This window comes from Varanus komodoensis, unplaced genomic scaffold (assembly GCF_004798865.1).
Source record: "Varanus komodoensis strain SLA01 unplaced genomic scaffold, ASM479886v1 scaffold3, whole genome shotgun sequence".
NCBI classification, from domain to species: domain Eukaryota; kingdom Metazoa; phylum Chordata; class Lepidosauria; order Squamata; family Varanidae; genus Varanus; species Varanus komodoensis.
The window spans coordinates 37,891,179-37,917,721 of record NW_025335761.1 but is presented as its reverse complement, the minus strand read 5'-3'; the positions used below and the strand labels follow the sequence as shown (position 1 = coordinate 37,917,721).

Here is a 26,543-nt window from a genome sequence, read left to right as displayed (position 1 = left end):
GTAGAAACCTTTTGTGCCATAAGTATCCCTCATTCAGCTGATTCTGTGTTTTAGTGCAAGCGCACCAATACAACACCCTGTCACACTCACACTCCGGTTGATGCACTAACTGACATATTCAGTATGACGGCTGGCTGCCTGTTCTATTTTATTTTATTTGTCGCTACTGCAATATAAGTTAGAAGCTCTACTGCTGATATTAGGGAACAGTGGCAATTAATTGGCTCTGAACTATATTCTGTGTGGACAAAACTCATAAAGCATCCTACATATTAATCAGTTGCCAAATGCTACATGGTAGGTTATAGTGTGATATAAATTATAAGACGTGTTTCCTTAGGGGTAGCAAACAAATATTAGCATGGACAAACATTTTTTAAAAGACAAGATCTGAACATTTGCAGAGCATGTCAATAATCATAACCATTAGTTTTTAAAAGAAAAGGATCTCTACCTTTACTTCTACCTATAAGGTATGAAGTTGTATGTCCACATAAGCACAGGTACGGAGAAGTATCCACCAGGGAGAAGGCAAGAGAAAAGAGCAGGAGGAAGGATAAAATTAAAAAATAAAAATAAAATTAGATCACTATGCACATCACCAAAAGACAAGTTCAAAATAAGCATATGAACACAGCACAAAAGAAAGAACATTCAAAGCACGCACACGCACACGCACACAAATCACAAACCACACAAAACTGATGAAAAAGTACTATTTAAGTTCTATTGCTCCAATTTTATATGGAGAATGGCAAATCTCTCATGCAACAGCATGACAGAAATACACAGCACACCACATCAAACGCAAAATCACAAAGAAAGAAAAAGTTAAATGTGGGGCAAAGGGAGCTTACTATCCTTTGGAAATATATTTGCTCAATATTTTCCACCTAGCAAGGATGAGTAGCATTCTGTGGTTGTTCTGGATGCATAAACACACACTGTATCTCTATATTATATTTCTACTGTATATAATATGTATTTCTATACACAGCTATTCACACAACTTAGCCAACATTTTACATGTACTATATAAATTTTTATCAGAGTAGAATAATGGAAAGAATCAGCTAGAAAGACAAATACACCCACAGTCACTTCATAAATAAAATGGAGAAAGGATGATGGAGGGGGTGCCGGAGGCAATGCATTCCTTGTCTAGTCACCAGGCAAACAGTAGCAAAATGAAGAAATTGTGACCATTGATTAAAGGTAGGCTGAGATCAGAAGATACTCTTCCAAATGAATAGGCTATAGCTTCCATCCCGCAGACCAGAGCATCTCATTCTAAAAGGCCTTGCTTAAATGAATGTGACTCCATAAAATAAGGAGTTTTTCCTGAATCTGGCTCATGAAACTCAAGCTTTCCATCATTCTTGAAGAATTCATTGATCTCCAAACCTCTCATCAGCTTGAGTTCTGACAGAAAATGGGTGAGTATGGCTTCTAAGTGCCATGCTTGGCTATCTATGCAATGAGACTGGTCAAGAAGAGAAGCAGGGAGAAGCTAGGGGAGAGCTCCTTGGAATCAAGCCAAATTTGTTGAACATAGTGAAAGAGATGGGTTCTTAGTGCAACAATAGCAGTGATCGCCAGGAATCTGAAATCTAGCTCACTGGGCCAACAGCCATGTCATTTGACCATCTTAAACTTGGGTGATGCCTCTGATTTTCCATACTGATGCTCAGTGATATCATTCCCCATTGACCTCTGTCATTCACTGATAACATAACTTAGCTGTGCAGAAGTCATCACTCCCTGCCCGAGGCCTGCTTGGCAATGGCTTCTGCAGGATTCAGCTGCAAGGGCTATTTTACTCACAAAAGGGGTTTCTGGCAAAGCCCCACATAGACCTGGGTACTGGAAACAGGCATAAATGCCTTGATGCCATGCCATGGCAGGGTCTCTGCTGCCTCACTACCCATTTCAGCCAAAAGTCTTCTTTTTTTAGACCAAGCAATCCCAAAAGGACTAGATCCAATCTGTGATGGCCTCACCTAACGATATGTATATTCCATTTTTTTCTTCTTCTCTCTCTCTCTCTCTCTCTCTCTTGAAAAAGGGATATTTGGCAAATGGATTATCTGGTTGCTAATTCCTTGGAAAGAAATCAGATCTTGATTCAGTTCTGAGGAATGCCATAAAAGTGAGGTACGTTCAGGATTATCAGCTGGCAGGGCAAGGATGGGGTAGTAACTGCAACAGAATATGTCTCTGCACAGGCCAAGGTGCCTTAACAGTGCTCCTGTGTGGCTTTATAGCCCTGGCTCAGGTCAGCTCCATTTCTCTACTTCCCTGATCACAGTCAGCAGATGCAGATTGCACCTTACATATGGAGACTGAAGGAGAGCTTTTGGATCATCAAAATGAAAGCTGTCTTGATGCGTCCTCAGTTACACATGGGACCAGAGATTTAATGCTCAATGCACCACTTCATTTATCTGGCCCATGAAAAAGCTGTTTGCCACTTAACAAAATGGAGACATATGCACAGCATTCCTCCCTAACCCTGTCTTATCCAGAGGAAGTGATAACCACACTAATGAAACTGGATACCTGATCCTCTGCCCTGCACACTGTGTTTCTTTCCAAAGTGTACATCACCTCTTTCTGCTCACTGGGACACTAGTAGGTTCATTCTGCCAGATTCAATCAATGCACAATAACCTCTGGCCCAAACCAAAAGCAGGACCCTCTGATTTAGAGCAAACTCATTTGGCAGGCCAGTCCTATATTATACCAATAAGAGCATTGCTTTCTGTATGTATTTGAGTATTTAAACTGCAGGTTGAAAGCAGAAAGACCTGTCACTCTAAATTTTGTCTTCAGGTCTCTAGGATTATGCTGTAAGAACTGTAAGTACATCCTTGAAGAAGATGATTTGCCCAGCAATGGACAAGAGAACTCTGAAGGCAAGATTTACCAAGCTGGAAGGTCACTATGCTAGATATCAAAACAAAGGCAGAAAGGCTGATGGATAGGAAGCAAAAGAGCATGCACACATTTCTCTTTCCTTTTGGCTTTCATTACGACAACTCATTGCCAGCACACCTGACTTTGGATTTTCCAGGATTATCTTCTTAAACATCGGTCATACAACCCAGTATTTGGCAAGTGAGTAATGGAAGGTAAGGCATGGAGGAAACACAAAGCAGTTTGACTGCTTTGGGCGGGTGGGTTAATGCAAGTCAAAGTGGGATTAGGAATAAGCATGATTAATCTTGGCCACATTCAGCTAATGAAGAAAGCCAGAAAGAAAAAAACTTACCTTGTTCGCCCATCATCAGGTGTGAAAGGCCTTTGAGAAACAGAAAGATAGGAAGTGAGAAAGAAGAAAGCAGAAAAGAGGAAAGGCACCTATAGACAACAATAGGAAGGTGCGTGTAGCTGTCATTTATATAGCCTGATAATATTGGCAACCATTACATACTTGGTCGAGAAGTATGTACACTGTATCCTGTACATGCATGCGTGCACATGCACACACCACAGCTTCCCATAAAAAGCAGGAGAGCTTGGTTTGCAGAGAGAGAAAGCATGTAATAGACAGTCCACTGCTGTCAGTGAGAAAGCACCCACTGATTTTAATGAAAGAAACCTATCCATAGTTTTATGTCTATGTCAGCTATATGCCTTGGAAAGACAACAAGAAAGCATTCTGTTAAAATGGTTTCACAGGCACGTGTGAGAAATATATAAGTAACAGGCCAAAACTCTAGTCCATATACTTGATTACAGTCTTAATATCTGCTACTAACCTCAAATCATTTGTTTTGCTGAATTTCTATTTACTGGATTGCATCTGGGTTTAGTCATATTTAGAGTTATGTGCCATCAAGTTACCTCCAACTTATGGCGATCCTATGAAGAATGCCTCCAAAATCTTCTATCCTTCACAGCCCTGGTCAACTCTTGTAAATTCAAGGCTGTGGCTTCTCTTATAGAACTAGTTTATCTCGTATTTGGTTTTCCTTTTTTAAAATTCTTCTGTCCTTGACTTTCCCAAGCATGATTGTCTTCTCCAGCTATCCAGTTAAAGTAGGCCCACTGAAATCAACGGGAATTCTTGCGACAAACATACATCCACTGATTTCATTGTGTCTACTCTAAGTATGAATGAATCTGGATAGAACCCTCAGTATAGATATTATAAAGGTATATTCCAGGCTTTACAGGCATACATGCAGAAGTAAACACATACGTATAGCTATACAGCATTGTTAACTGCAGATCTTCTACAACCAACCAGAATGCATATAGCTATTATTTTGGAGTTGGGAGGTGTCAGATGCATCCAAACAATTTTTTTGTTCAATCAGCAGTAGTTTTTGGGCATCCTAATTTGTTCAGCCTTTTCTGTTCCTTCACCCTTAGAAATCTAAATTCCAGATCATCCTCAGAAAATATTCATCCAAATGAAGTCTCCAGAGAGGGAGATTAATATTTCCAATAGTCTGTGCATGCATATTGTCCACAATATATGTATATTTTTCTACAGAAATATTTAAATGTTCAAGATTACTAAGGATTTGGAGATGGGGTGGAATAATCAGAAAATACAAGTTTAGCAATCAAGGTGTCCCCCCCCCATATAAATAAATGCAGCAGATTTGTTTTGATTAAGAAATGTCCCCAATTGTTGTTTGTTTTGATAAGCTGCAAGACATGATTGAATGCTGTATTTTTACTTCATTTGGGAATATTGGTGTATGACTCAGTGCATGGCCGCTATTGCCACTGAAGCCTTGGAAAGAAATCAAACTTGGTTCATTTTTGATGAATGCTGTAAAAGCAAATTAGATCCAGGAATATCTTAAGGCATATCATACAAACTATACTCTAAAAAGAAAAACAGAAGCAATGACAAACAAATATGTTATGCATGTTTGCTAGAGGTTCAATATTGTTATACTATTCAAAACCATTCAATTCTATTATACTGTTCAATACTATTATCATTGTTCTTTATTTATTTATTTATTTATTTATTTATTTATTTATTTCCATCCTGCCTTTTTTAAAGAACTCAAAGCAGCTTACACCATTTCCTCCTGCTGCTCTCAGCCTTATCCTCACAACAGCAACCTTTACATATTTTTCTGACATTGGACAGCAGTCTCCCATTCAAGGACTGACCAAATCTTGTTGTTGTTAGTCGTGAAGTCACGTCCGACCCATCGCGACCCCATGGACAACACTCCTCCAGGCCTTCCTGGCCTCCACCATCCCCCAGAGTCCACCTAAGCTCACACCAACTGCTTCAGTGACTCCATCTAGCCACCTCATCCTCTGCCGTCCCCTTCTTCTTTTGCCCTCAATTGTTCCCAGCATTAGGCTCTTCTCTAGTGAGTCCTTCCTTCTCATTAGGTGGCCAAAGTATTTGAGTTTCATCTTCAATATCTAGCCTTCTAAAGAGCAGTCAGGGTTGAGCTCCTCTAGGACTGACTAGTTTGATCATCTTGCAGTCCAAGGGACTCGCAGGACTCTTCTCCAGCACCACATTTCAAAGGCTTCAATTCTTCGGCACTCAGCCTTCCTTATGGTCCAGCTTTCACAGCCATACATTGCAAATGGGAAAACCATAGCCTTGACTATACGCACTTTTGTTGGCAGGGTGATGTCTCTGCTTTTTAGTATGCTGTCTAGATTTGACATAGCTTTCCTCCCCAGGAGCAAGCGTCTTTTAATTTCTTGGCTGCAGTCCCCGTCTGCGGTGATCTTGGAGACCAGGAAAATAAAATCTGTCACTACCTCCATACCTTCCCCATCTATTTGCCAGGAAGTAAGAGGACTGGCTGCCATGATCTTAGTTTTCTTAATGTTGAGTTTCAAGCCAACTTTTGCACTCTCCTCCTTCACCCGCATCAAGAGGCTCTTTAGTTCCTCTTCACTTTCTGCCATTAGAGTGGTATCATCTGTGTATCTGAGGTTGTTAATATTCCTCCCAGTAATCTTAATTCCAACTTGTGATTCATCTAGCCCCACCTTTCTCATGATGTGCTCTGCATATAGGTTAAACTCAGTTTTAGCATCGTATGTTCCTAGAATAACTAACCGGGCTGAGAATTCTGTATATTTATGTTACTTAATTGGGAAAAGGGGAATAGGGCCAGTAGTAGAAAGAAAAGGTTTCATTTCCCCGCCTGTCCCGCACACACATCCTTAGGTGTACACCCAGGAGGAACCCATCCTGGTGGGACTGACAACTCAGTTCCTGAAGATGACACTGTTTTTGAAAAGGTTCACAGTCAAGCTGTGGTCCAAGGTCCACCAAACTCTGCAGGAAATAAATTGGGAGTTGGGGGGGGGGGCGTGATTAGCTCAAGGGCAGATGAAGGGAACAGTCTACTCAGCTGTGGGATCGGAGAGGAGCTGCAGCCTCCTGAGGACATTAAAATGGGTTGTTCTGATGGGAACCTCCTGCCTCCTGAAGAGATCTTCTCACTATAGGTTATCAGAGAGAAGTCCAATTAGGTACACAGTGGGTGGAGCAGAGGCATGCCTGCTTTGACAGTGTTTCTACCCCAAGGGAGAAACTCAGAAAGGTTCATAAAGAGAGATTCACAAATTGCTTGGAGGGAGAACCACAGCTCACAACACCACCTTCTTCCCAATGGTCCAAGGAAATGGTCCAAGATGGAAAAATGGTCCAAGATGAAATGGACAAAGGAATGGTCCAAGATGAAAAACAGATATGCAATAGCTGATTTGTGATGCCAGTTGCACATCTAAGTAATCTAATGAGAACTACAATAACATTTATCATGCTTTACACATTATGTAAGCATTACCTGGAGGTCTTATACTATGTGTGAATTATATAAGTAGCTAACATGTTTCTGTCACAGAATGCATTTAACAGACTGAAGAAATAGGATACCTAGATCTGCCTTCCATTGCACTAGAACATCTAGGTCTTCATAGATGAGGGATGTGGAAACTGGTACTTCCCCAGATGTTGCTGGACTACAGCATCAGCATTGCAGTCCTCTGGGCAGAGCTGATGAGAGTTGGATTCCAGCAACATCTGGAGGAGCACACATTCCTCACCCTTCTTCCCCATGTCATATTTTTTGCAAGCAGTTGGTACTTAGATTGTAGAGATGGCCCTGTTCTTCCTGTAAAAGAGCCTTCAAGGGTTACAAGTATAGATTCTGGGTCAAAGAGGAGGAGTTAGATTCTGTACCTGAAAGGCCAAAGCCAAGAGGCCCAGACATATGCGAGTCTGTCATTGAGAATCAAACAATTTCAAATTCTGTGGGGAAGTTTACTGAGCATGCAAATGTGGAGAGGGGAAGGCCTAGCCTCATTAATCTGAAGGTACAGCATCACATTAAGAGGGCGGACCGATTGGGAAGTGTCAGATGCTCCATGCAATTAGTCCTTAAGCAGGAAGATCCACTATAAAGATGTAGTTTACTCCTGTCATTTTGGAAAAGAGAGATTCAGTATGGAATCAGCTTCTAATCATGAAATGGCATTTCCCTATTCCCAGTTTCCTAACATTCTTTGTTGCTTTTGGGTTGGGGGGTTTTGGGGGGGGGGGTCTCCTATTTATATATTTATTTTATATTGCACCTTTTTTCCTTTGCAGGAACTCAAGATGGCATACATAATTATCCTCCTCTTATCCCCACAACAACCACCTTGTAAGGTAGGTTCATTTGAGGGTCTGTGACTGGCTCAAAGTCACCCAGTTGGCTCCGTGGCTGAGTGGGGACTAGAGTCGAGATCTCCTAAGTCCAGCCCAGCACCCTTAACCACCACATGACACTGGCTCTCTAGTACTGCCACACTTTAGTACTATAAAGGCAGCCTAGCTCATCAGCTTTCACATAATAAAGCTTTTTAGTTAGCTGTTTTCCTGGTCTGTTTGAAAGGAGGAGAAGAACAGCCATGACAAAGATCCCCTATAATCTGTTGCTCCTCCACCCCCTAAAAAATTGTTTTGTTTTGTTTGCTTTAGTTTTAGAGCCTTCCAGCCAAAAAGCAGCATAGAAATGTTAATAAATAAGGCAGTGGCTAGAGTGTGGGACAGGAACTTGAGAGATCCAGCTTCTAGTCCTCACTAAGTCGTGAACTTCATTGGCTAATTTGGGGCCAATCACTGACCCTCAGCCTAACTAACATTTAAATAAAAAATTTCAACCTAACTAACCTTACAGGATTGTGGAGAGGATAAAAGGAAGAGGAAAAGGCCCACAAAAGTAGGCTTGCAAGATTAAAAAATCCCCTTTATTTATTTATTATTTATTTATTTAGAAAGCTTCTATGCTGCCCCATTCGCTGAAGTCTCGGGGCGGCTCACAACAATAAATAACATAATAACAATATAAAAACAATATAGTTGTCATAGTAAACAAACTAAACTAGTAAACAATAATATAGATGTCATAGTAAACAAACTAAACTAAAGACTGACAAAAGACTTTCCCCTAGTTCTCATCTGTCATTATCCCACAGTACTATTACACATTGGGCTCTTTTACACATTTTCCAACAAGAAAAGAGAATCTTAAAATGCAGATTGTGGAATTTATACCCTTACGGCTTGCAAGTACACACACACATGTGCGCATGTATGATTTATTAGCAATCAATTGCTAATGAAAAGTTCTTTGATGCAGTGGAAGCTTCTCTCAGCAGAACAGGAGGAAGGGTTAAGAGACCCTTGGTAATGAGTAGAAGCTGATGCAGGTAGTGACAGCAATGGGAAATCAAAATAAATACAGGGGAAATATATTCCTATATTGTTGCGGGGCTTCAAAAATTAATATTTTTTTCTCCAGCCTGTAGCAAAGTTTTGGCAGTTTTGGAATTCCAAAAAGCTGCTTCTAAGAGGTATGCCTAATAAATAAATAAATACATGTACCATTCACAACTGAATTGTCAAATTATGTTATACTCTGAAACCCGTTTTCCAATAGAAACTGCCAAGTGTGAAGTGACCCTAAGTCAGTCAATCTTTGAACACTGTGAAGGATGATAGCAAATGCCTGTCAAAAGCTTCTTAACTAATGATCCTAAAGCAGACAGTTATCCATCTGCAATACTAACCACTTTCTCTTACTTTGGGTAAGAGAGAAACACAAAGTTAACACTGACTTGTAGGGCTGAAAGCAAATACATCTATTGAGATGAAGTTACATTTTGGGGACAGAGTATCCTAAACATAATTTCCTCCTGTTTCTTAATTCTTTTAAAGACTACTTTTAATCAGATTAGATCTTAAAGCACCATTCTCAACAGTTGTCTTCCTTTTTTCAAAAGAAGTTTACAGTTTGACATTCCATATGAAAGTAAAGAATTAAGTGCTGCTAATTGCACAAAGTGCTTAAGGGCCAACCTTTGGATCGACATGACGCCATCAAGACATTTGAAAAAGTAGCTTCAGAGCGCAATTACATGAAAGAGCAACATAATTAAACAGGGACCCTCATGTTTGAGGACTTATTAGGGGGCACTTTGGTGGGGTAGGGTACTTACAATGGAAACCTTGAAACTACAGCCCTTTTTGTCACAGTTAATTATGCTCAAGCTCTTAGCACTTACAGAACTGGAAAATTAAAGCCACTAACATAAAGGAGTAGAAGTGTATTAAAAAATTTAAAAAAGCTTAAAATGACAACTGATTGAGGCCATGAAGGACGATAGAGTCTTTTTGTTCTTCTTAATTATAGCTTGTCCTGTTGTACTTAGCCAATGCTACATTGGGTGGAGGGGTTTTTATACATCAGCTGGAACAAAAAGACTGTGTCAGCATGATAGAAAACAAATGGTTCCATTTAAGTCCACAGATGACTGTTTCTACCTCTGAATGTCAGCAGGAAAGAACTACACAATGGAACAGCACACCAGAGCTGGCCCTTGGTCCCTCATAGCACTGTCGTGTTGTTTTGTTTTCTATCCACTGACAGGACTTTTTTCCAGTCAATATTGGACGCTTTAAAATCCAAGGTACCTGGGAGGAAAGGCCAAGTTAAAAGGCCAGGTGTCTAAAAAAGGCAAGTGTACTCCTAGTTTTGAAAAGCCAGTGCTGAAGGAAAAAAAAAAACTCTCCAGCCTTGCTGAGTTTCATTATTGACTAATAATAGAGTAAAATGAGGGAATGCAAGCCACCAATTATGTTGTTGGCTTGCAAAAATACAAATATTAAATATAGCAAAGCTAAACAAAGTCATACTATCTGGACCCAGTGCTAAGAGCTCTTACGAACTAGTACACAACTGGGCAGAACTGAACCGGCAGACAGAATTAAGAGCTAGGAAACTGAAGTGAAATGTCTCTCCTATACAAGAGTCACTTGCTGGAAACCACTTGCCCAAGGAACACAGTTGATCATATCAAAGCTTCTCCTTCTCTTAAAAATCCTGAGATGATTCCTGCTCCAAATTTGTCAGAAGTGTTGCAAGATGTCATGGTAACTCTAGCCCAAAACTGGACTTCTTGAGTTTGTGTGGTCCTCTAGATGTTACTGGACTGGGTTCATCACTTACGCACTGGTTATGTTGATTACGTTGGTTATGCTAAACATAATGTATTTGATAAAAACAGAACTGAAATCCAAAACTGTTGAAATCTTACCCTTCTAAAAGCAAAAGGCAGTTGTGCATTATATCCCATGCACTTTAAACATTTCAGAAGTTCCTTTCTGCATAGCCCTATGTACTCTAGTCCCAGCTTTTATCAACTAATTGGGTCCTGGTACTTATCAACTTTACTCACTGAGTGGAGAGCTTCTTCACCAGGCTTTAACTATCCACTACTCTTGAGAAGCAGAAGACACCCACAGTAAAGTTGGATTAACAATTTGCATTCATAGTTCCTTAAACTCCCAGATAAGAATGCATAGAATCACACATAAGGAAATGTCAGTAGTTTTATCTAAACTTCTTGCTTCTCTCAAAGGCATGCAGTGGCCTCCAAATTCACCTTGACATTTCACTATAGTCAAAATCCAGTAGTCAAGAGAATCTGAAAATTGGCAGTGGGAAAGGTTAATTCCCTACACACATATACTAGGTTCAATTTCTTTGAGGGTCCCATAGTTTTCAAAAGGAAGCAGTTTTTCCTTTCTAACTCTACTTAATTGCTAAAGTGACGAGAGACTCTGTAGCCGACGCAACAGAGGACATGTCCTACGCAGGAGTATATGTACTTTTTAAATTCTGTAAGGGAGAAAAAGCAAGTATATTGCTTATCTTCATTGATTCTCCACTCTCAATCTCCATTCCTCATGCTGCTTTTTGTAAAACCAAGCAGAGGAAATTTAACCTGATCCAAGCATTCTCAACTTGACCAAAGCAAACACATGAGGAGCCCTGCCACTGTCCTGCACACATTTGTCACCCTCACCTCGTGAAATTTGGCAATGGAAGAGGCCACCCTCCTGTATTAATGAAGAAAACCACATGAGCAAGGATGCTAGAATATAATATTCTAGTTCACATGATGGGTTTTCCTCAGACAGTCACCCTCCACAAGTTGAGAGCGGTGTCCTTTCCTCCCACCAAGTCTTTAGACTGGTCTTGTTCCGGGGACTCAGCAGATGAGGATACAACAGAGTGGCAAGCTGAGCCAGGATCCACAGCAGTCTAAGTCTAATCCAAAGCAGCACATAGCACAGCCAAGCAGTAGACAAAAGGGGTTATGCAGAAGGGTAGACAAATCCAGGCCAAGGTCATTTATAGACCAAGCATCAAAGAGGGCCCACACAGACATTTTTCCATCAGCTTTGGTAAGCTTCTCCTGAGCTTTTTATCTGGAGCTGCCCACATTCCATCCAAGCTCCAGTTGCAGTCATTCACTCTGATTGCAGAGAAGAGGGTCCTCTGCTCCTGAGGATCCACTTTCAGCTCAAGGAGACCTAACTTGGGAGTTTATCAAAGTTTTCTGAGCTGCATCTCCCTCCTCTGGCCTTGTCACTCTTGGGACCTGCGGGGCACTGCAACTCTTCCTTATAAGGCCTCTCTTCCTGATGAGCTGAGACCTCAGTGAATTCCTCCATAAGCTCAGGCCCACCCTGCAGCACAGGTCCTGCGGGGTCTGGGTTCTGTCCTCTCTTGGGGTCTCTAAGCCTTCCTCCCTGGAGAAGTCTTTAGATGACAAGTGACAGACTAGATGGAGGAAAGGGCAAGGGCTGGTAATCCTTCTTCTCCTGTCTGACCCATCCAGGTTCAGAATGCCCGAATAGAGCTTGCACTGATTCACACATCACAAATGAGCTGGTGAGATGGTACACAATGTACAATTGCTCCTGCATGGATACTCCTATAAGCAGAGGTGTCTAAACCAACTGGGGACATTCCAGGCATTGTTTATCATAATATGCAAACCATGAACTCTGCTTTGTCTCTCTGCAGACAGACCATTTTTAAAGCGGAGGAAGGAATCACAGACAAACATTCTTCCTGCTTGGTTTCTGAATAGCAGAAATGAGAGAACAAAATTGAGATGGCTGGCATAAAAATAAGAAGTTAATTTCAATCCAATGCCATTTTGCTATGTCTTTGGCAGCTCTTGTCAACAAAGAAACTCTGGGGGCATGTGCTTTGCTATAGCTAATGTGAGGCTCTTCACAGCAGTCTTGCATTACTAAACATTCATTTGTTAATCAATTTATCAATAAGTCCTCTTTTGCATCCTTCCTGATTGCACTGATACATAAAATTTCCAAATTGCCTTAAGGTGCTAGTCTATAGCTACCACCATCTTTTTCTTATTTTAGGCCCCAGGTAATGACTTAAATATTTTTGCAGGCCTTTGGGGTTATAGGCAAATGTTCTATTAATGTTGGGTTTTTATTGATTGATTATGGTGATGGTTTTATTGTATTTTATTATGGGCTTGTGATTTTAGAGTCATGATTGTAATGTTATTTATGCACTATGCAGTGTATTATAGGATTGTCAGTTGTGCTGGGCTCTTTGTGAGGATGGATGGGATATAAATCAAATCAAATCAATAAATGAATGAATGGTAAGTAAAATCAACCAAGAATCCTGTATCATGTTAAAGACAAACAAATTGATAGCGACATAAGCTTTTATGTCTACCTCATCAGATGCAACATACATTAGACAAAGGCACTGATGAAATGGATGCCAAGGCTGACAGAACCTCTCTTTCAGAATCACACCAAAGGAGCATACAGTACAATATGCTCTTCCATCCCTATTACGCCTACTTGTTTCATGAGGATTGCATGGTCATAAAGTGCACCTGGTGAGCAGAGGAGGGAGCAACAACCAGAGGGGCTGAAAAGAGCAGAAAATGGAAAATAAAACTATGCTTGTGACTCGATTGATGCGGTGGGGGGTGCATTATACTTTTTAGGTGTAGATACACCAGTTTAACAGTAGGATTGTTCCAAATATGAAAAAGTACATACTGAATGTATTCACTACTGGCTCTTACTTTTTCAGTTACTACCTGACTTGAATGCATAGGGGTAATTCAATTCTATTCTGGGGCATAAAAGATGCTGTGCACGCAATGAAGAAAGACAGTAAGTAACCCTTGTTGGGGTTAAACTAGCCATTACACACTCTTGCATGTCATTTCCTCCCTATGCATGGAGCATCCAGAGGAGGAGAAGAGGAGGAAGTAGTCATTGGGCATTCTCCCTTGTGCCTGGCTATTGCTCTGGCTCCTTCCAGCTACCAAATACCCCTTGTGAAGGCCTTCACAGGAGAGGAAGAAGAACCTTTCTACTATGCTTGGCTCTACCACCAAGTGCATGCTGAATTATTACTTCCTGAACTAAGTAATTTGTAACTAAGTATGTACTACCCAAATCTAAATGTGCTCAACCCACTCTATACCATATTGTCAGCAAAGATATCCCAGGAAACTTCATCAAATGTCCCAGTACCTTTTCCATGGCAAAGCTTCCTCTGACATAAGAAAGACACAAGAGCCAAGCCATAAGCCTACGATCTGACCATGGACTTGAAAGAAAAATCTTGAACAATATCTATCCATTCATTATGTCCAACCTTCACCCCCAGGACTGAAAATCACACAGTACCATGATGGAGAGAGTAGAGGGACAACAAAGAAACTGGGACATCAGTGTTCTCTATGGATGAATATTTCTTTGGCGTGAAGAAATCCAAAAAATTGGAGGAAAAAAATAAACTGCATATTCAGCTTAATCCACTCATAAATACGACAAAATCCTTAAATGATATTCCTTAAGGAATATTTCTGGATACTGATTAGTTTTTTTTCAACTTGGGAATGGGAACACATTCTACTTCTTATTTCAATTTTCTCTCCATCAAGCTTTTGAACATTTCGCCTGAAATAGCATTTCTTTCAAGATGGCAGGTTCACGCTGTGCTGCTGAAAAAGCTCCAAGTCTTACTTTTTCAAACATTAAAGGTAAAAAGTAAAGGTTTCCCCCTGGCATTAAAGTCCAGCCATGTCTGACTCTAGGGGGCAGTGTTCATCTCCGTTTCCTAGCCAAGGCAGCCAGCATTTGCTGCAGACAGTCTCCGTGGTCATGTGGCCAGTATGACTAAACACCGAGGTGCACGGAATGCTGTTACCTTCCCACTGAAGTGGTACCTTTTTATCTACTTGCATTTGCATGCTTTCAAACTGCAAGGTTGGCAGGAGCTCGGACAAAGCACGGGAGCTCACCCTGTGTGCGGATTTGAATTTCAACCTTTCGATCAACCAGCACAGCAGCTCAGCAGTTTACCTGAAATGGGTTCCAAGCTAAAGAAATGACCAACTCAAGTGCATCCTTTTTATTCTTCATTGATATCTCATTTACTACACAGACCATTTTTGTCATTTTATCATGTATCTCCCAGGAAAAAGGTGCCCTGCTAAACTGCACCCATATGTACCATGCTTATAATCCAATACTTTTACTGAAATATTTTATTTATTTATTTATTTATTAAAACATTTTTATGCCGCCCCATTCGCCGAAGCCTCGGGGCGGCTTACAATATTTGTTCTACACCTTCACAGTTGGTACTCTTACTCATTTTCACTTACAGCTTTCCACTTTAGCAAATAACAACACTCACCTGGAACACGGCTGGCATCTGATGAAGCATTTTCATAGGTAGCAAGAAAGGGGGCAAGGGTAGAGGAAGAGAAAGAGAGAGAAAGAGAAAAAGTATTAGACACACACATGCATGTACACAAGAAGCTGACATCCTTTGCATGGAAATCAATTTCATGCAAAACTAGAAATTGCTTTGAAAGCCACCCATCTACAGCCACCAAGCTACCCATGCAAGAGGAAAGGGTTTGGTTCCCCAATCCTTTATGCATGTAGAAATAAATCAGATTTGCTGTGTCTGTCTGGAGGAAGAGAGAGGTTCTGGAATCAGATCAATCCAGCGCAGGCCAGCTCCTGCAAGAATATTGGTTAGAATATTTTGTGTCATTTCACTTCTCACACAGATTCAGACAAGGAAAAAGCAACAACAGACACCCCCACAGCAAGATAGTTTCACTCACATAAATTCAAATCCATTTCAAGTTTCATTAGGGAAAGAAAGGTGTTGTTTCCCCATTCTGAAAAGGTTTGCATGAATTTATGACCAGTTGATGGGCTCCAAACTATGACCCCCAAAGGACTGGCAAAAAGGTCTAGCCCTTTTCATTCCTCTTGCCCGCGCACGCATCCCCGTGACCATCCTTCATTGCAGACAATATGGAAACTGTATCAGAGTTACTGTTAATTTAGTCACCCCAAGATAGTCAGCTTTTGTAGAAGTCCATATGTCAGGGTTGTCTCCAGTCTCAGAAGTCAAGCAAGGCAAACTAGTTTAGTACTTGAACAGGAAATGATTTCCCCCAAAAGAGGAAGCTATGGAAAATGGACTTAAAAGTTTGCCTTCTAAGGCAACATTGAAACTAATCTCATAGAATACAGAAAGATGCAATATGTATAAAACCAATCCCTTTACACCATCCACCTTTACCTCTACACTAAGGAATGCGCACTTGTGGCACTAGACTATTATTATTTGGACAACACTTCCCTTCATGCCTCAGCACCGGCTATCCTGGCTAGGGCAGAAAGGAGTTGTAGGCCAAAATATCTGATGGGCAGCAAGTTTTCCAACTGTGCATTGCATTCTTTCCCATTATATCTTGAGTGTCCAAGCTACTTCTGAAGAACCAGGAAGATAATAACTGGGAAATTGTATTCAACTGTTCAGTTTTGCTAATCCAGTCTTACATGCTCATTGCAAGTACCAGTTTTTTTCAAACATTTTCACTGAATGCTGGCACTTTTAGAAGGCCAGTGGGGTGTCCCATAGTGTTATATAAGACTCACAATACACATTCACACACAAGGCAACTATGCCATCCATAAATACCACTGAATTACCCACAACAGGTATTTGTGTGAGATGAAGCTCACTTTCTGCATAACTAGTCACCAACTGGCTGATTCCTGCAGCAATTCTCTCAACTGCCTACAAAGGGATCCAGAGGATCATGGAATGGCATATCCAGGATCCCTGTGTCAGGGCTGGTGGTCAAAGGGCACAGGATAAAATGGGGCAGATCCATGATCACGTTTCCCATGGTTTTGTAAGTGTTTGTGCAGCCATGGGGTGAAAGAACATTTAACTGGGGCATAATGCTGAGAGAAAGAAATCAACCTCAACCTTCAATACCATTTCTTGATGTGACTTTCCCCTGCAGGAAGGTGCAAGCAGGTAAGCCACAAAGGCCAGCCCAAAGGCAGTTTAGCCCTACCTAACACCATGATTGGTCAGATCTAGGAGGCAGGCTAAAATATCAGCCTTAGAAGCAGATGGAACCCTGTGTGACCCTATCAGGCACTTGATCCCTGTTGAGTTAGTAGCTGCTACAGCATCTTCCAGAGATCTGCAGGGATGTGGCTGAGGAGCAGCAAAGAGCAGGTAAACAACTCTTCCTCTTGCAAGCTGCCACAGTGGCACAGAACGCAAAGTGCATGGCACCCTCCATATCTGGCTGAGGCCTGGGTACTCTACATTCCATTTAAGCTTTATAAAATAAATATAAATAAAGAATAATGGCAAAACCGAGCAGATGCAACAAGAATTAAAACATACATAAGTATATGCACCAATCTGGTGATCTCCTAACCATAACTTCCATAATTCCTGATTATGGCTGGCTGAGGCTTATGGGAGTTGTAGTCCAAAACATCTGGAGGTACCAGGTTGCTTTCCTCTACACATTATAAAAAATCCCAATGCAATTCAAATGTCAGAGGAGTGTTATCCAGAAACATATTTTCGTATCATCACATGACGTCTCCGTGCTTTTGCTCACCATTCACCTGAGCAATGAAGAAATGCTGTACTACACAACAGTTCTTAGGGTTACCCAAGTTTCACGTTCTGTATTTCTATGGGACCATTCCAGTGCTGCATGATTTCAAACTGTGTTTCTACCACCAAAAACATGTTCTATCCTAAAGAATGTCTTTACATTTCACCAAAAAGGCACCACCTGCAGATTTGCAGCTATCGCTTGCCTAGTGGTTCTGCTATATTTCATTGTGGAAAGCAAAGACTCCTCTAGTTAGGGGAACTAGGATTTGTTTATGAAATTTATTATCCAACTTTCATAAAATAAGTGAGGTACAACCAATTAAAAATAGAAAAAAGCATGTGACACTGACACAAATACATAATACAACAATATATAACAGTAACACAAATATATAACAGTTAACAAAATGCAGCAAAACGAAGTCAGTCAATAGTCTGTCTGAACAAGCAGGTCTTTAGCTGGTGCCAAAAGCTTGCAAGACTTAGCACCAACTATATATGAATTCTTCTCATTAACTTGGCAATGGAGATGGTCTTTTGGGGAGAGCCTCACCTGGCTAGAAAGCTGCACCCTTCTGAACAGGTTTCACCTTTCTGGAGTGCAAATAGTTGAGGGAGAGAGGAAGGATTTTTATACATTTATTGAAAACTGCCTGCAGACTTTACATCTTTAACTCATACTCAAGACCATGGGTCCTCAAACTATGGCCCACGGGACAGATCCAGCTCACCGTGGCCATTCATCCGGCCCACGCCGCCATCCCCCGCCTTGGAGCACGGGCTGGAGGTGGTGGCTTGCTTGCTCAGAGATGGTTTTGGACTCGCTGGGAGATCTCTGAGCGAGCGAGCCACCGCCACACGTGCCCAACGCCACAAGTTTGAGGACCCCTGCTCAAGACAATGACCTGCTGCAAGTAGCAGTGAATTCACTGTTGCAAATTGCTATGTTTTTCTGGTCAGATGTGTGGGGTACCAGAATATATTTTTGGACAGGAAGCTCCCTCCTACTTCTTCCTGTTCTCTGGAATCATTCCCCTGTTCCCTTATTTCCATAGAACTTACTTTCCACAAATGAGTCAGTACTAAAGATATATGGGGATTTCATTACAGTTTGGTATTGATCCAGATTTAACCAGTTTGTACCTTCCAGATCAAACACAGGGCAATCTACAGATGAAATTTGTATAATTTTTAACTTCTAATGTAAAAAAATAACAATAAATGCATGGTTTTGAAAATGTCCACAAATCTACTTACTCAATGGGAGAAGAAAGTGCACATTTCAAAGACACACAGTTGATGCACATTTGGAAAAATGTGCCCAAAAATAAACACAGATTGTCTTATTCAGGGTGAAAAGTTAAAAACAAATCTCACAATCTGGTATGTATTTCAGCTGGAACAAGCTTTGAAATGGAATTCAATGGAAAACCTGTGTTTTGCTGATTCATACATGCCTAAGTCTGTAGAGGAGAAGCACCTATGAAAGAGCATTAGCAATGTAGCTTCTTTCAGCAGCACTACTAAAAGCAATGCTGGGGAAATAGATGGCAAGTTCCTGGGTGCCCTACCCAATATTTCGTTCACTGTTACCCCATTTGCTTAATGATGCAACATTCCCCTGATATCGCATCATTTTTAAACTCCAGAGTTGATTATTCACATCATGAGCAATCCTATGAGAACTGCTATTTAGAGAACATGGTTTGGATTTCTCTGTGGGACTCATGAAAGAAGCAATGGGCACACACCCAAGGCTTTCCCACTGCTGGCAATGGAAACCCTGCACATGTGTGGTCCTTTGGATTACAGCCATTTTATAACAGGTCATCAGATCAATTGAAATAGCAGTCACACAAAGGTCCACATCTTGACAGCAACAATTATATCAGAAAGAAACAAAAGAAAGGGGGGGGGGAGAGAAAGACAAAAGCCCCTAGGCTGAGACCTGGAAACTGACCCTTTGTACGAATGTTCCAACATGCTGCAGACAACTGGCAATATGGAAAGTTATAACACTGGAATGCTTTCCTGTATTTCAGGAAACAGTGAGTTTCATCAGTCTATGGTATATCAGCATTGTACTTTTACAAGGTACAATGCCGTTATACTTTGAGAGTTCAGCATAAATATTCAGGAGCACTAAGATCTGGAGGGCAAGTGGTAACTTACAGGGTTGGAAATGGTTACATTGAATTGGCTTGCTTAGAGGCTACCAATGTTGCCCATCTTTGGATTGGCAAACTTTCCCCATGCCCAGATTCTTTCAGCTCCAGTGGTAAGAACAATGCCAAGCTACTTTCTGGGAAATAGTTTAAGATAATCAATATATTCTACGATTGGAAAATTAATTCAAGACAATTTCTGAAACAATAGATGATTCAGGTAAATTATATAGCCATTTTCATAACCAGAACACCACCAGCTTCAACAGACGGATGCCAATATGAATCATCAATTAAAAACTAAGAGCACTAATATCTGATCACTTTCATTCTACTAGCACTTGCAGGAAGGGGAAACTTGAAAAAAAAAAAACAAAATTTAAAACAATGTTAAATAAGTAAACAGTTTATGATCTGTGACTGATGAACTTTTCAGTGGAACACTCATTAAACTGTAGTTAATTAAAGATACAAAGAAGCAGCAACACCAGGGAAGGTGAGAAAGTTTGAAAACAGCAATGCCTCCTAATGCACCAGTTTTTAAAGCCGGCTATTGTGAATACCAGCATGAGAGTCTGATCCAATGATCTTTCCAATATATTATATTTCCACTAAATTCGTGAACCTAATAAGTCAACTTTTCCAGGTATCTAACTGTTACACTCTGGTTAATACATTTTAACTATAAACTGTAATCATAGAATATTAGAGTTGGACCCCCATCCCCACCCCAAGTCCTGTTTGCTCTCCCTGCTCACTCACTCTGGTCATTCGCTTCCTGGGAGCTTGGCTGCTTGTATCCCAGATTCCCTAGACCAGGTGGGGAAGCTTTCTCTGATCTGCTCAGCTAGCAGTCAAGTTGTGGGGAAGGGGAAAACACACACACACACACACACACACACACACACACACAAAAGTCCTAGTCTGCATTTACGCTACAGTGGTTTTCTTTGTTTAAAGAACCAAACAGGTAGATGCCTGCCACATCTTTACAAAAAGTCTGCCCTGGTCCTTAGCAGCCAGCTCTACTTTACAGATAGGTACCTTTGCCAGGGTTCAGATGCAGGGGTGTGGGGACCACCCCTTAAGAAGAAAACCTGAGATGGGCCAATTTGGAGCACAGTAACAGCAGGTGAGGGGTTTTAACCACTGCCATGGGAGCTCTATAACTATTGCTCCAAATAGCCACACACAGAGAAAAAGAAATACAAAGAGTGTTTCCATGACCCATAGTTTACAATGTAGACAGGCAAAAGGGTTAAGCACCTTCTTCCACCACACATGCAAACACACACAAACCATTCAACTCCAAAATCTCTTCTTCTGAACCAACTTAACACCTTATCTCCCAAACTTGCTTATGTTCTAGGAAGCTCCTCATACCACACTCCTTTCTTCCCTTATGAGAAAAAAATGAATGCTAGAGAATGAAGTACGGATTCCATATCCCTTCAGAGAGACCAGCAGTCATGTGCATTTCATCAAGGCAGAGGTTATCCCCTTCCCTAGCTCAAAGCTCTTCACAAACCACACGCAAGTCTCTTGACAAAAGAGAGTGGCAGGGTTTCTTTTGTCCTAGGCACAAGGGCCCATTTACAGCGGCTTTGTAGAGCTGCGCTGCACCCAAGGTTGTTTGCTTTTGCTCTTTGATGCTAATAGCTGCACTGAAATAGGGATCAGCAGGGTGACTGCCTTTGTCAGGTGCAACGTTAGCCACCTGGGCTGGACGGAAAAGGAAACAGGGAAGATCAAGAGAGATGAAAAGGAACAGATGATAGTGCATCTCTCATCACAGGCAGGCCTGTTGTACGAAATGTCTAGGGCATTTTATTTTAAATATTTCATGGGAGTTTTGTCACTGATGAAAGGTGCTGTACTAACAGTCCTGGAGGGAGTGGGGGGGAGGGAGAGGGAGAGGGAGAGGGAGAGGGAGAGGGAGAGGGAGAGAGAGAGAGAGAGAGAGAGAGAGAGCGCGAGCCTTTGTTCAGCTGGCAGTATCTGGAATTGGGCAAGCAGACACTCAACACGATCCCTCTTGGCACAAAACAAAGGGCCCCAAAAAACCTCTACAGGAAGCCAGCATGTTATTTCCACAGAATATTTAAGCTTCACCTTCTCTAGGGTTCTGTGGACACCTGTCTCCTGGTAAACAGACAGAGAATCCCACCGTCCAGGTTTCTGAACAGCCGTCAGATGAGGACATCCTAGAATGAAAGGGAGCTGTTGACCTAGTAGTACTGAAAGACTTACTCTCCAATTACAGGGCCATTTGATCCTTTTAGCTACACCTACCTAGGTGGGTCTAAGATTACCTTCTCCTCTGTGCATTTCAGTGGGAATTTTTCAAATAAGAAGAGTAATGAAAAGGGAGAAAAGAAAGGTTATGAATCAAAAGGAAGACCAATAGCAGAACCAGGCATCCTGTTGTCAGCTGGCCACAACCTTACTTAGTAGAACCCCACCTTTGCTTTTTTGTCTCACCAAAATTAGTTTGGAATTTACCCACAGCCAAATTATGATTACAATGTAGTGCAGGCTTCCCCACCTCTGGGTGTGTTGCCCTATGACTCCCAGCATCCCCTAGCCAGCAGGTGGCTGCTGGAGGCTGAAAGTTGTAGTCCATATTAGGAAAACATCCTGTAGCTTGGGCTTTTTTCCAAAATTTAATTACAGGTTGATGGGGCGAGAGTGATTCTTACATGAATGCAACATATGGCAAGGAAGAACACTTATCTTTTCAGACCCAGTTATTTTCTGGTTGAAAATTGCATTCCCTCTCTTAGGTGGCTTAAAGTTTTAGGAAATGGTGCTCATTGAAACTTTTCCCCTAAAGCTCAATAGCAAGTGTGAAGAGGAATTTTCAGTCAGAATGTGAATGGAGAATGAAAAAATAAACTAACCTTGCTGAGCACAGCATTCAAGAAACAAATAGCTTGATGCCTGCAATTAATTTATCAAACTACCATCAAAGCAGGATTGGAGTCATGGTGAAGGAAAAAGGGCTATACCCTTCCTTCTGCATCATATACATTGAGTGTCTCACTGCTGCTTGAAGAGGAAAATGGTTTTAGGAGATGTACTCAAGCCCAGCTTCAGAAGATCAACTGTCAAACCTGTGAAACCAGCTGCTGCAAAAATGGCAGGAAAGTCACTTTCCTTGTTAGTCCATCTTCATTTACCCCCACCTGGTTTTTTTGCCTTTTCCAAGGAAAGTTTACATGGTCCACCTCTTCTCCATGATATGCTCACAACAACCCTGAGAGGTAGGTTTGACTGGGAATCAGTGACCGGCTTAAAATCATCCAGCAAGCTTTATGGCTGAGAAGCAACTAGAACTTGAGCTTTCCAAGTCCCAGCACAATATTCTAACCACTACACTGCATGGGCTCCCTTTTCCACTCTAAAAGAGGCAGGCAGTGCAACTTTCTTCAATGCATAACTGCATTCCTTGAAATCCTTAATTCCTGAATGGCTCTGCACATCCAGTACCTAAAGTGTAAACACAAGGAATACGTGATAGGAATCCCATGTGATACCATCTAAACTGTAACCGCTGTCACTGCAGAATGCAGTCAGAGATTTTTAAGTGACACATTGTCTTACATGGTGCAACACAGCTGCTGCAAAAGCCACCACTGGGAATGCCAAGGAGCAAGAGATAAAGATACTCTCCCCTTAGTTCCCACGGCAGAGAGTGCCATGCACCTTTGCTGCATTCTACACCTCTCTGGAGAGAAAGGGGTGTGCAAAGAGCAAAGCAAGGAACTGAAACAAACCAAGTTAGGGAAGAGAAGGAGGAGATGATTAAGTAAAGAAAGATCCAGTTAAGTCTATGAATTGACTGAGGCTCTAACCTATTTGCTGTACCCAGCCTTCAAATTAATAAAACAAATCCCCTGGTAAGTTTGTTGAAGATATTAAAGGATGTTAATATTTCCCTAGAATAGAATGAAAAAGCACAGCTGGAGAGAACAGCCATAGCTTGGGGAAAGAGGTGGCACTGCAAGAAGACCCTTCAATCCCACCAGATGACTGTCAGCTTTGGCTGCAAATAAGCTTCTGGGACAAATTCAAATGCTAGAATTGGATTTTAAATCCCTACATAGCTTGGAACAAGAGCACCTTGGAAAATGCCACCCTCTATATAAGCCTCCTCTAACAAAAGTGGCCTCCAGTCCTTGAAAATTTATACCATAATAAAAGTGTTTAAGGTACCACAATACTTATCTTTTTCAGCAAAACTCTAACAAAGTTATCTGTCTAGAGTGCCAGACACCTTGCGTGGTGCCTTTCTACTCAGCAGCTGGGATCGCTTCACAACAAAATGGGGGCCTCCAACCTCTGCCCCCCCCCTCATTTCCTGTGAATATCTCTGGCCACATGTGGAGCTCAGAGACATTCTTAGGAAATGAAGATGATGGGCAGGTACAGGCAGACACTTTCTTCTGCAAGCTCCCAAGAAAAAGAAAGGAAGGGGGGGAGGGGAGAGATACTTTCTTTTTTGCGGGGGTGGGACTAAAGAGAAGAAACTTCATCTCTGCTTTGTATACAACTCTTTTGGAAAGGTTACTTGTACTTTATAACTAACCATAGTACCCTTGATAGACATTTTATGGTGTACAGAGGCAAGCTTCTCACATTTGAAGCTTGAAGCTCAAATTTCAAAGTGTGAAACAGGCCCCAAACGATCACCTGCCCCTGCTAGTCATGTTTATGTAGCGCTTACTCCTAAATGAATGTGCTTGTACAAGACTGATCAGTCTTGTGAAGTATGGATCAAGCTATACCAGTTGGAGCTTTTTAGCTTAGAAAAATGGTAAGGAGGGATATGTTAGAGGTGTATAGAATTTATACACTTGTGCAGAAAGTGAATAGATCTCTAGAATCTAGGTCCATCTCGACAGCAGAATGGTGATTTTTCACAAGTGGCAAAAGAAACCACTTCTTTACATGGTGTGTGGCTGCCATTAGGCAGAGTGAGGTGATTGTCTTAGGTGGCAGGGGTCTGAGGGCAGTTTGAATGACCCAGTATTTCCCCTCTGCTGGAAGACAGAGCTATGAGTCCTGCACAACTTTCCTGGGGGCAATGATTGAGCCTTCCACCACAGGTGTGGTGGGTGCGCCCATCCCATCCAATCAGCTGTACATGGAATGAAGAAGAGGATGCCATCTTTGTGTGCCCTGTGATAAGGTTATGCAGAAATCTTAGTTGAGCAGAGATTCCTTCACATACCCAAACTCAACATGTGTTCTTGAGCACCCAAAGTATTTGTCTGCATATGCATACGTAGTGAGGGGGAAAGATGTCCAAAAAGTCATGAAGAGTAGAATGTGTTTAGTGTACACTGGCACCAGTCTGAGTGCATAATGTGTTCGCTGGCACCAGTCTGAGAGCATAATAAGGAGCACCACGAGGCCTCCTTAAAATTAGACAAACCTGTAAAATAGATCTGATCTGGCCTACAATAAGCTGAACTAATGACACAGTATTCTTACAGCATTTCTGCATTCTGTTTGGCTCTCTGGAGACCTGATGTGGGAACAGTGGATTCTGGGTTCTATTGGAGCTATTCCAGCAATGCCTCCATCTGTGCTCAACCTGCGTATATTTGTAAATAAATGCAAATATCACAAAACACCAGCAAGGCTCCAGTAACCTCCTTCCAGAGGAAAGTAAAGCTCAAGCAAATGCGGCAGCCCTTGATCTTAGAGAAGTGGTGATTGGAACCTTATTTTGATACCACACATCAACTTATGCCCACCTGTATTATGGGTGAGCAGAAGAGACCTCTAGAAGTTTTGGACCTCCTTTGTTTTAGACCACAAAAGGCCAAACCGAAGTTCAGGAGCCACTTGCAGCTCTTTGAGTTTATTTTGCAGCTAACCACTCTCTGCTTGCCACTCACCACCACTGCTCATGGGGCCAGCTTGAAGCTCTCAAAAATCTGGCTGGACTCAGATACATTGTAGGACACGGAGTAATCAGTTCAAATTGCAACAACCCAGATTCAGACTGGACATCAGGAAAAGCTTCCTCACTGTCAGAGCAATACAACAGTGGGACAATCTGCCTAGAGAGGTGGTGGGCTCTCCCACATTAGAGACATTCAAAAAGAAACTGGACAGCCATCTGAGTGGGGTGGTGTAAACTGGTGTCCTGCAACAGCAGGACGGTTAGACTGGCCTTCATGGCCCTTCCAACTCTACTATTCTATGATTCTATGACTGTAGTGGCTCTTCTGTTGAGCAAGTCTGGCCACCCCTGTTCTAGAGGATAACCTCTTCACTCAGGACACGTAATGTTAAGATTCCTGCCAATTATCACGACCATAATAAGAGACTTCAGCTGATTCAGAGGGTCCCATGGGATAAATGATACTTCATGCATGTCGACTGGCTGCCACATGAGGTGGGAGCAGGGTGACATTTTGATCAGGATGCTTCTCTATAAAGTGAATGAATTCTCAAATCATTACAGCACTCTGCTGCTGAAAGCTCCACTGGCTTGTGCTGATGAAGTGCTTAGAAGCAGGCTGTGAATTATTAAAACAGAGATTCTTATGTTCTGCAACAGCATGCTAACCTGAGCCAAGCAAAAATGGATTAAGACTTCTTAAGTGTAACTAACCTATAACAAAGGAGAGGCTGTGCAGTTGCTAGCATTCACTCTCTCTATCTCATCTGGGACTTAGAGGTAGGAAGATCAATGGAAATAGCAATGAGAAGAGCCAGTCCTGTGAGCTCTGAGTGCCCTCCAAGGTTCTCAAGAGAAGAATTCCCAGGGGAGAGTAAAAAACACATACACACACATATCTACATCTTCCTGAAACAGGAATATATATCATGATAATATGTATCCCAGGCACCAATCAACAGAACTGTTAACAGAGCAGGAAACACCTGCAAATGGGAAAATTAGTGGAGAAGGGCTGTGGGAACAGACCAGATTTCTGCCTCCCTTGATCCCATCAAAGGGTAGTCTAGCCAGACTGGGAAGTTCAGTCAGGAGTTTGAGCATCTCTATTACACAGGAAGGCTTGCACCTTGTAGAAAAGCATTGCATATGCACTGT

The 26,543-nt window shown here is 41.7% G+C and overlaps 1 protein-coding gene and 1 long non-coding RNA gene across 18 annotated transcripts in view; both read right to left on the bottom strand.

The window, feature by feature from the left end:
• NRXN3 (neurexin 3) overlaps positions 1-26,543 on the bottom strand; it is a 1,430,678-nt gene that overhangs the window by 1,288,077 nt on the left and 116,058 nt on the right. For 12 of the 17 annotated variants that reach the window (XM_044437223.1, XM_044437237.1, XM_044437228.1 and 9 more), the window contains 3 exons: positions 15,048-15,065; positions 3,272-3,301; positions 455-466 (listed from right to left, as the gene is read on the bottom strand). In XM_044437223.1, the coding sequence (XP_044293158.1) occupies positions 455-466; positions 3,272-3,301; positions 15,048-15,065 (60 nt within the window). The remainder of the gene's footprint in view (positions 1-454; positions 467-3,271; positions 3,302-15,047; positions 15,066-26,543) is intronic. The other 5 variants (XM_044437229.1, XM_044437233.1, XM_044437236.1 and 2 more) reach the window with 2 other exon arrangements.
• On the bottom strand, positions 17,810-25,584 carry LOC123026959. The gene is made up of 3 exons (XR_006415421.1): positions 25,435-25,584; positions 19,726-19,731; positions 17,810-17,822 (listed from the first exon to the last, which is right to left on the bottom strand). It is a non-coding gene; the product is annotated as an uncharacterized LOC123026959 (long non-coding RNA).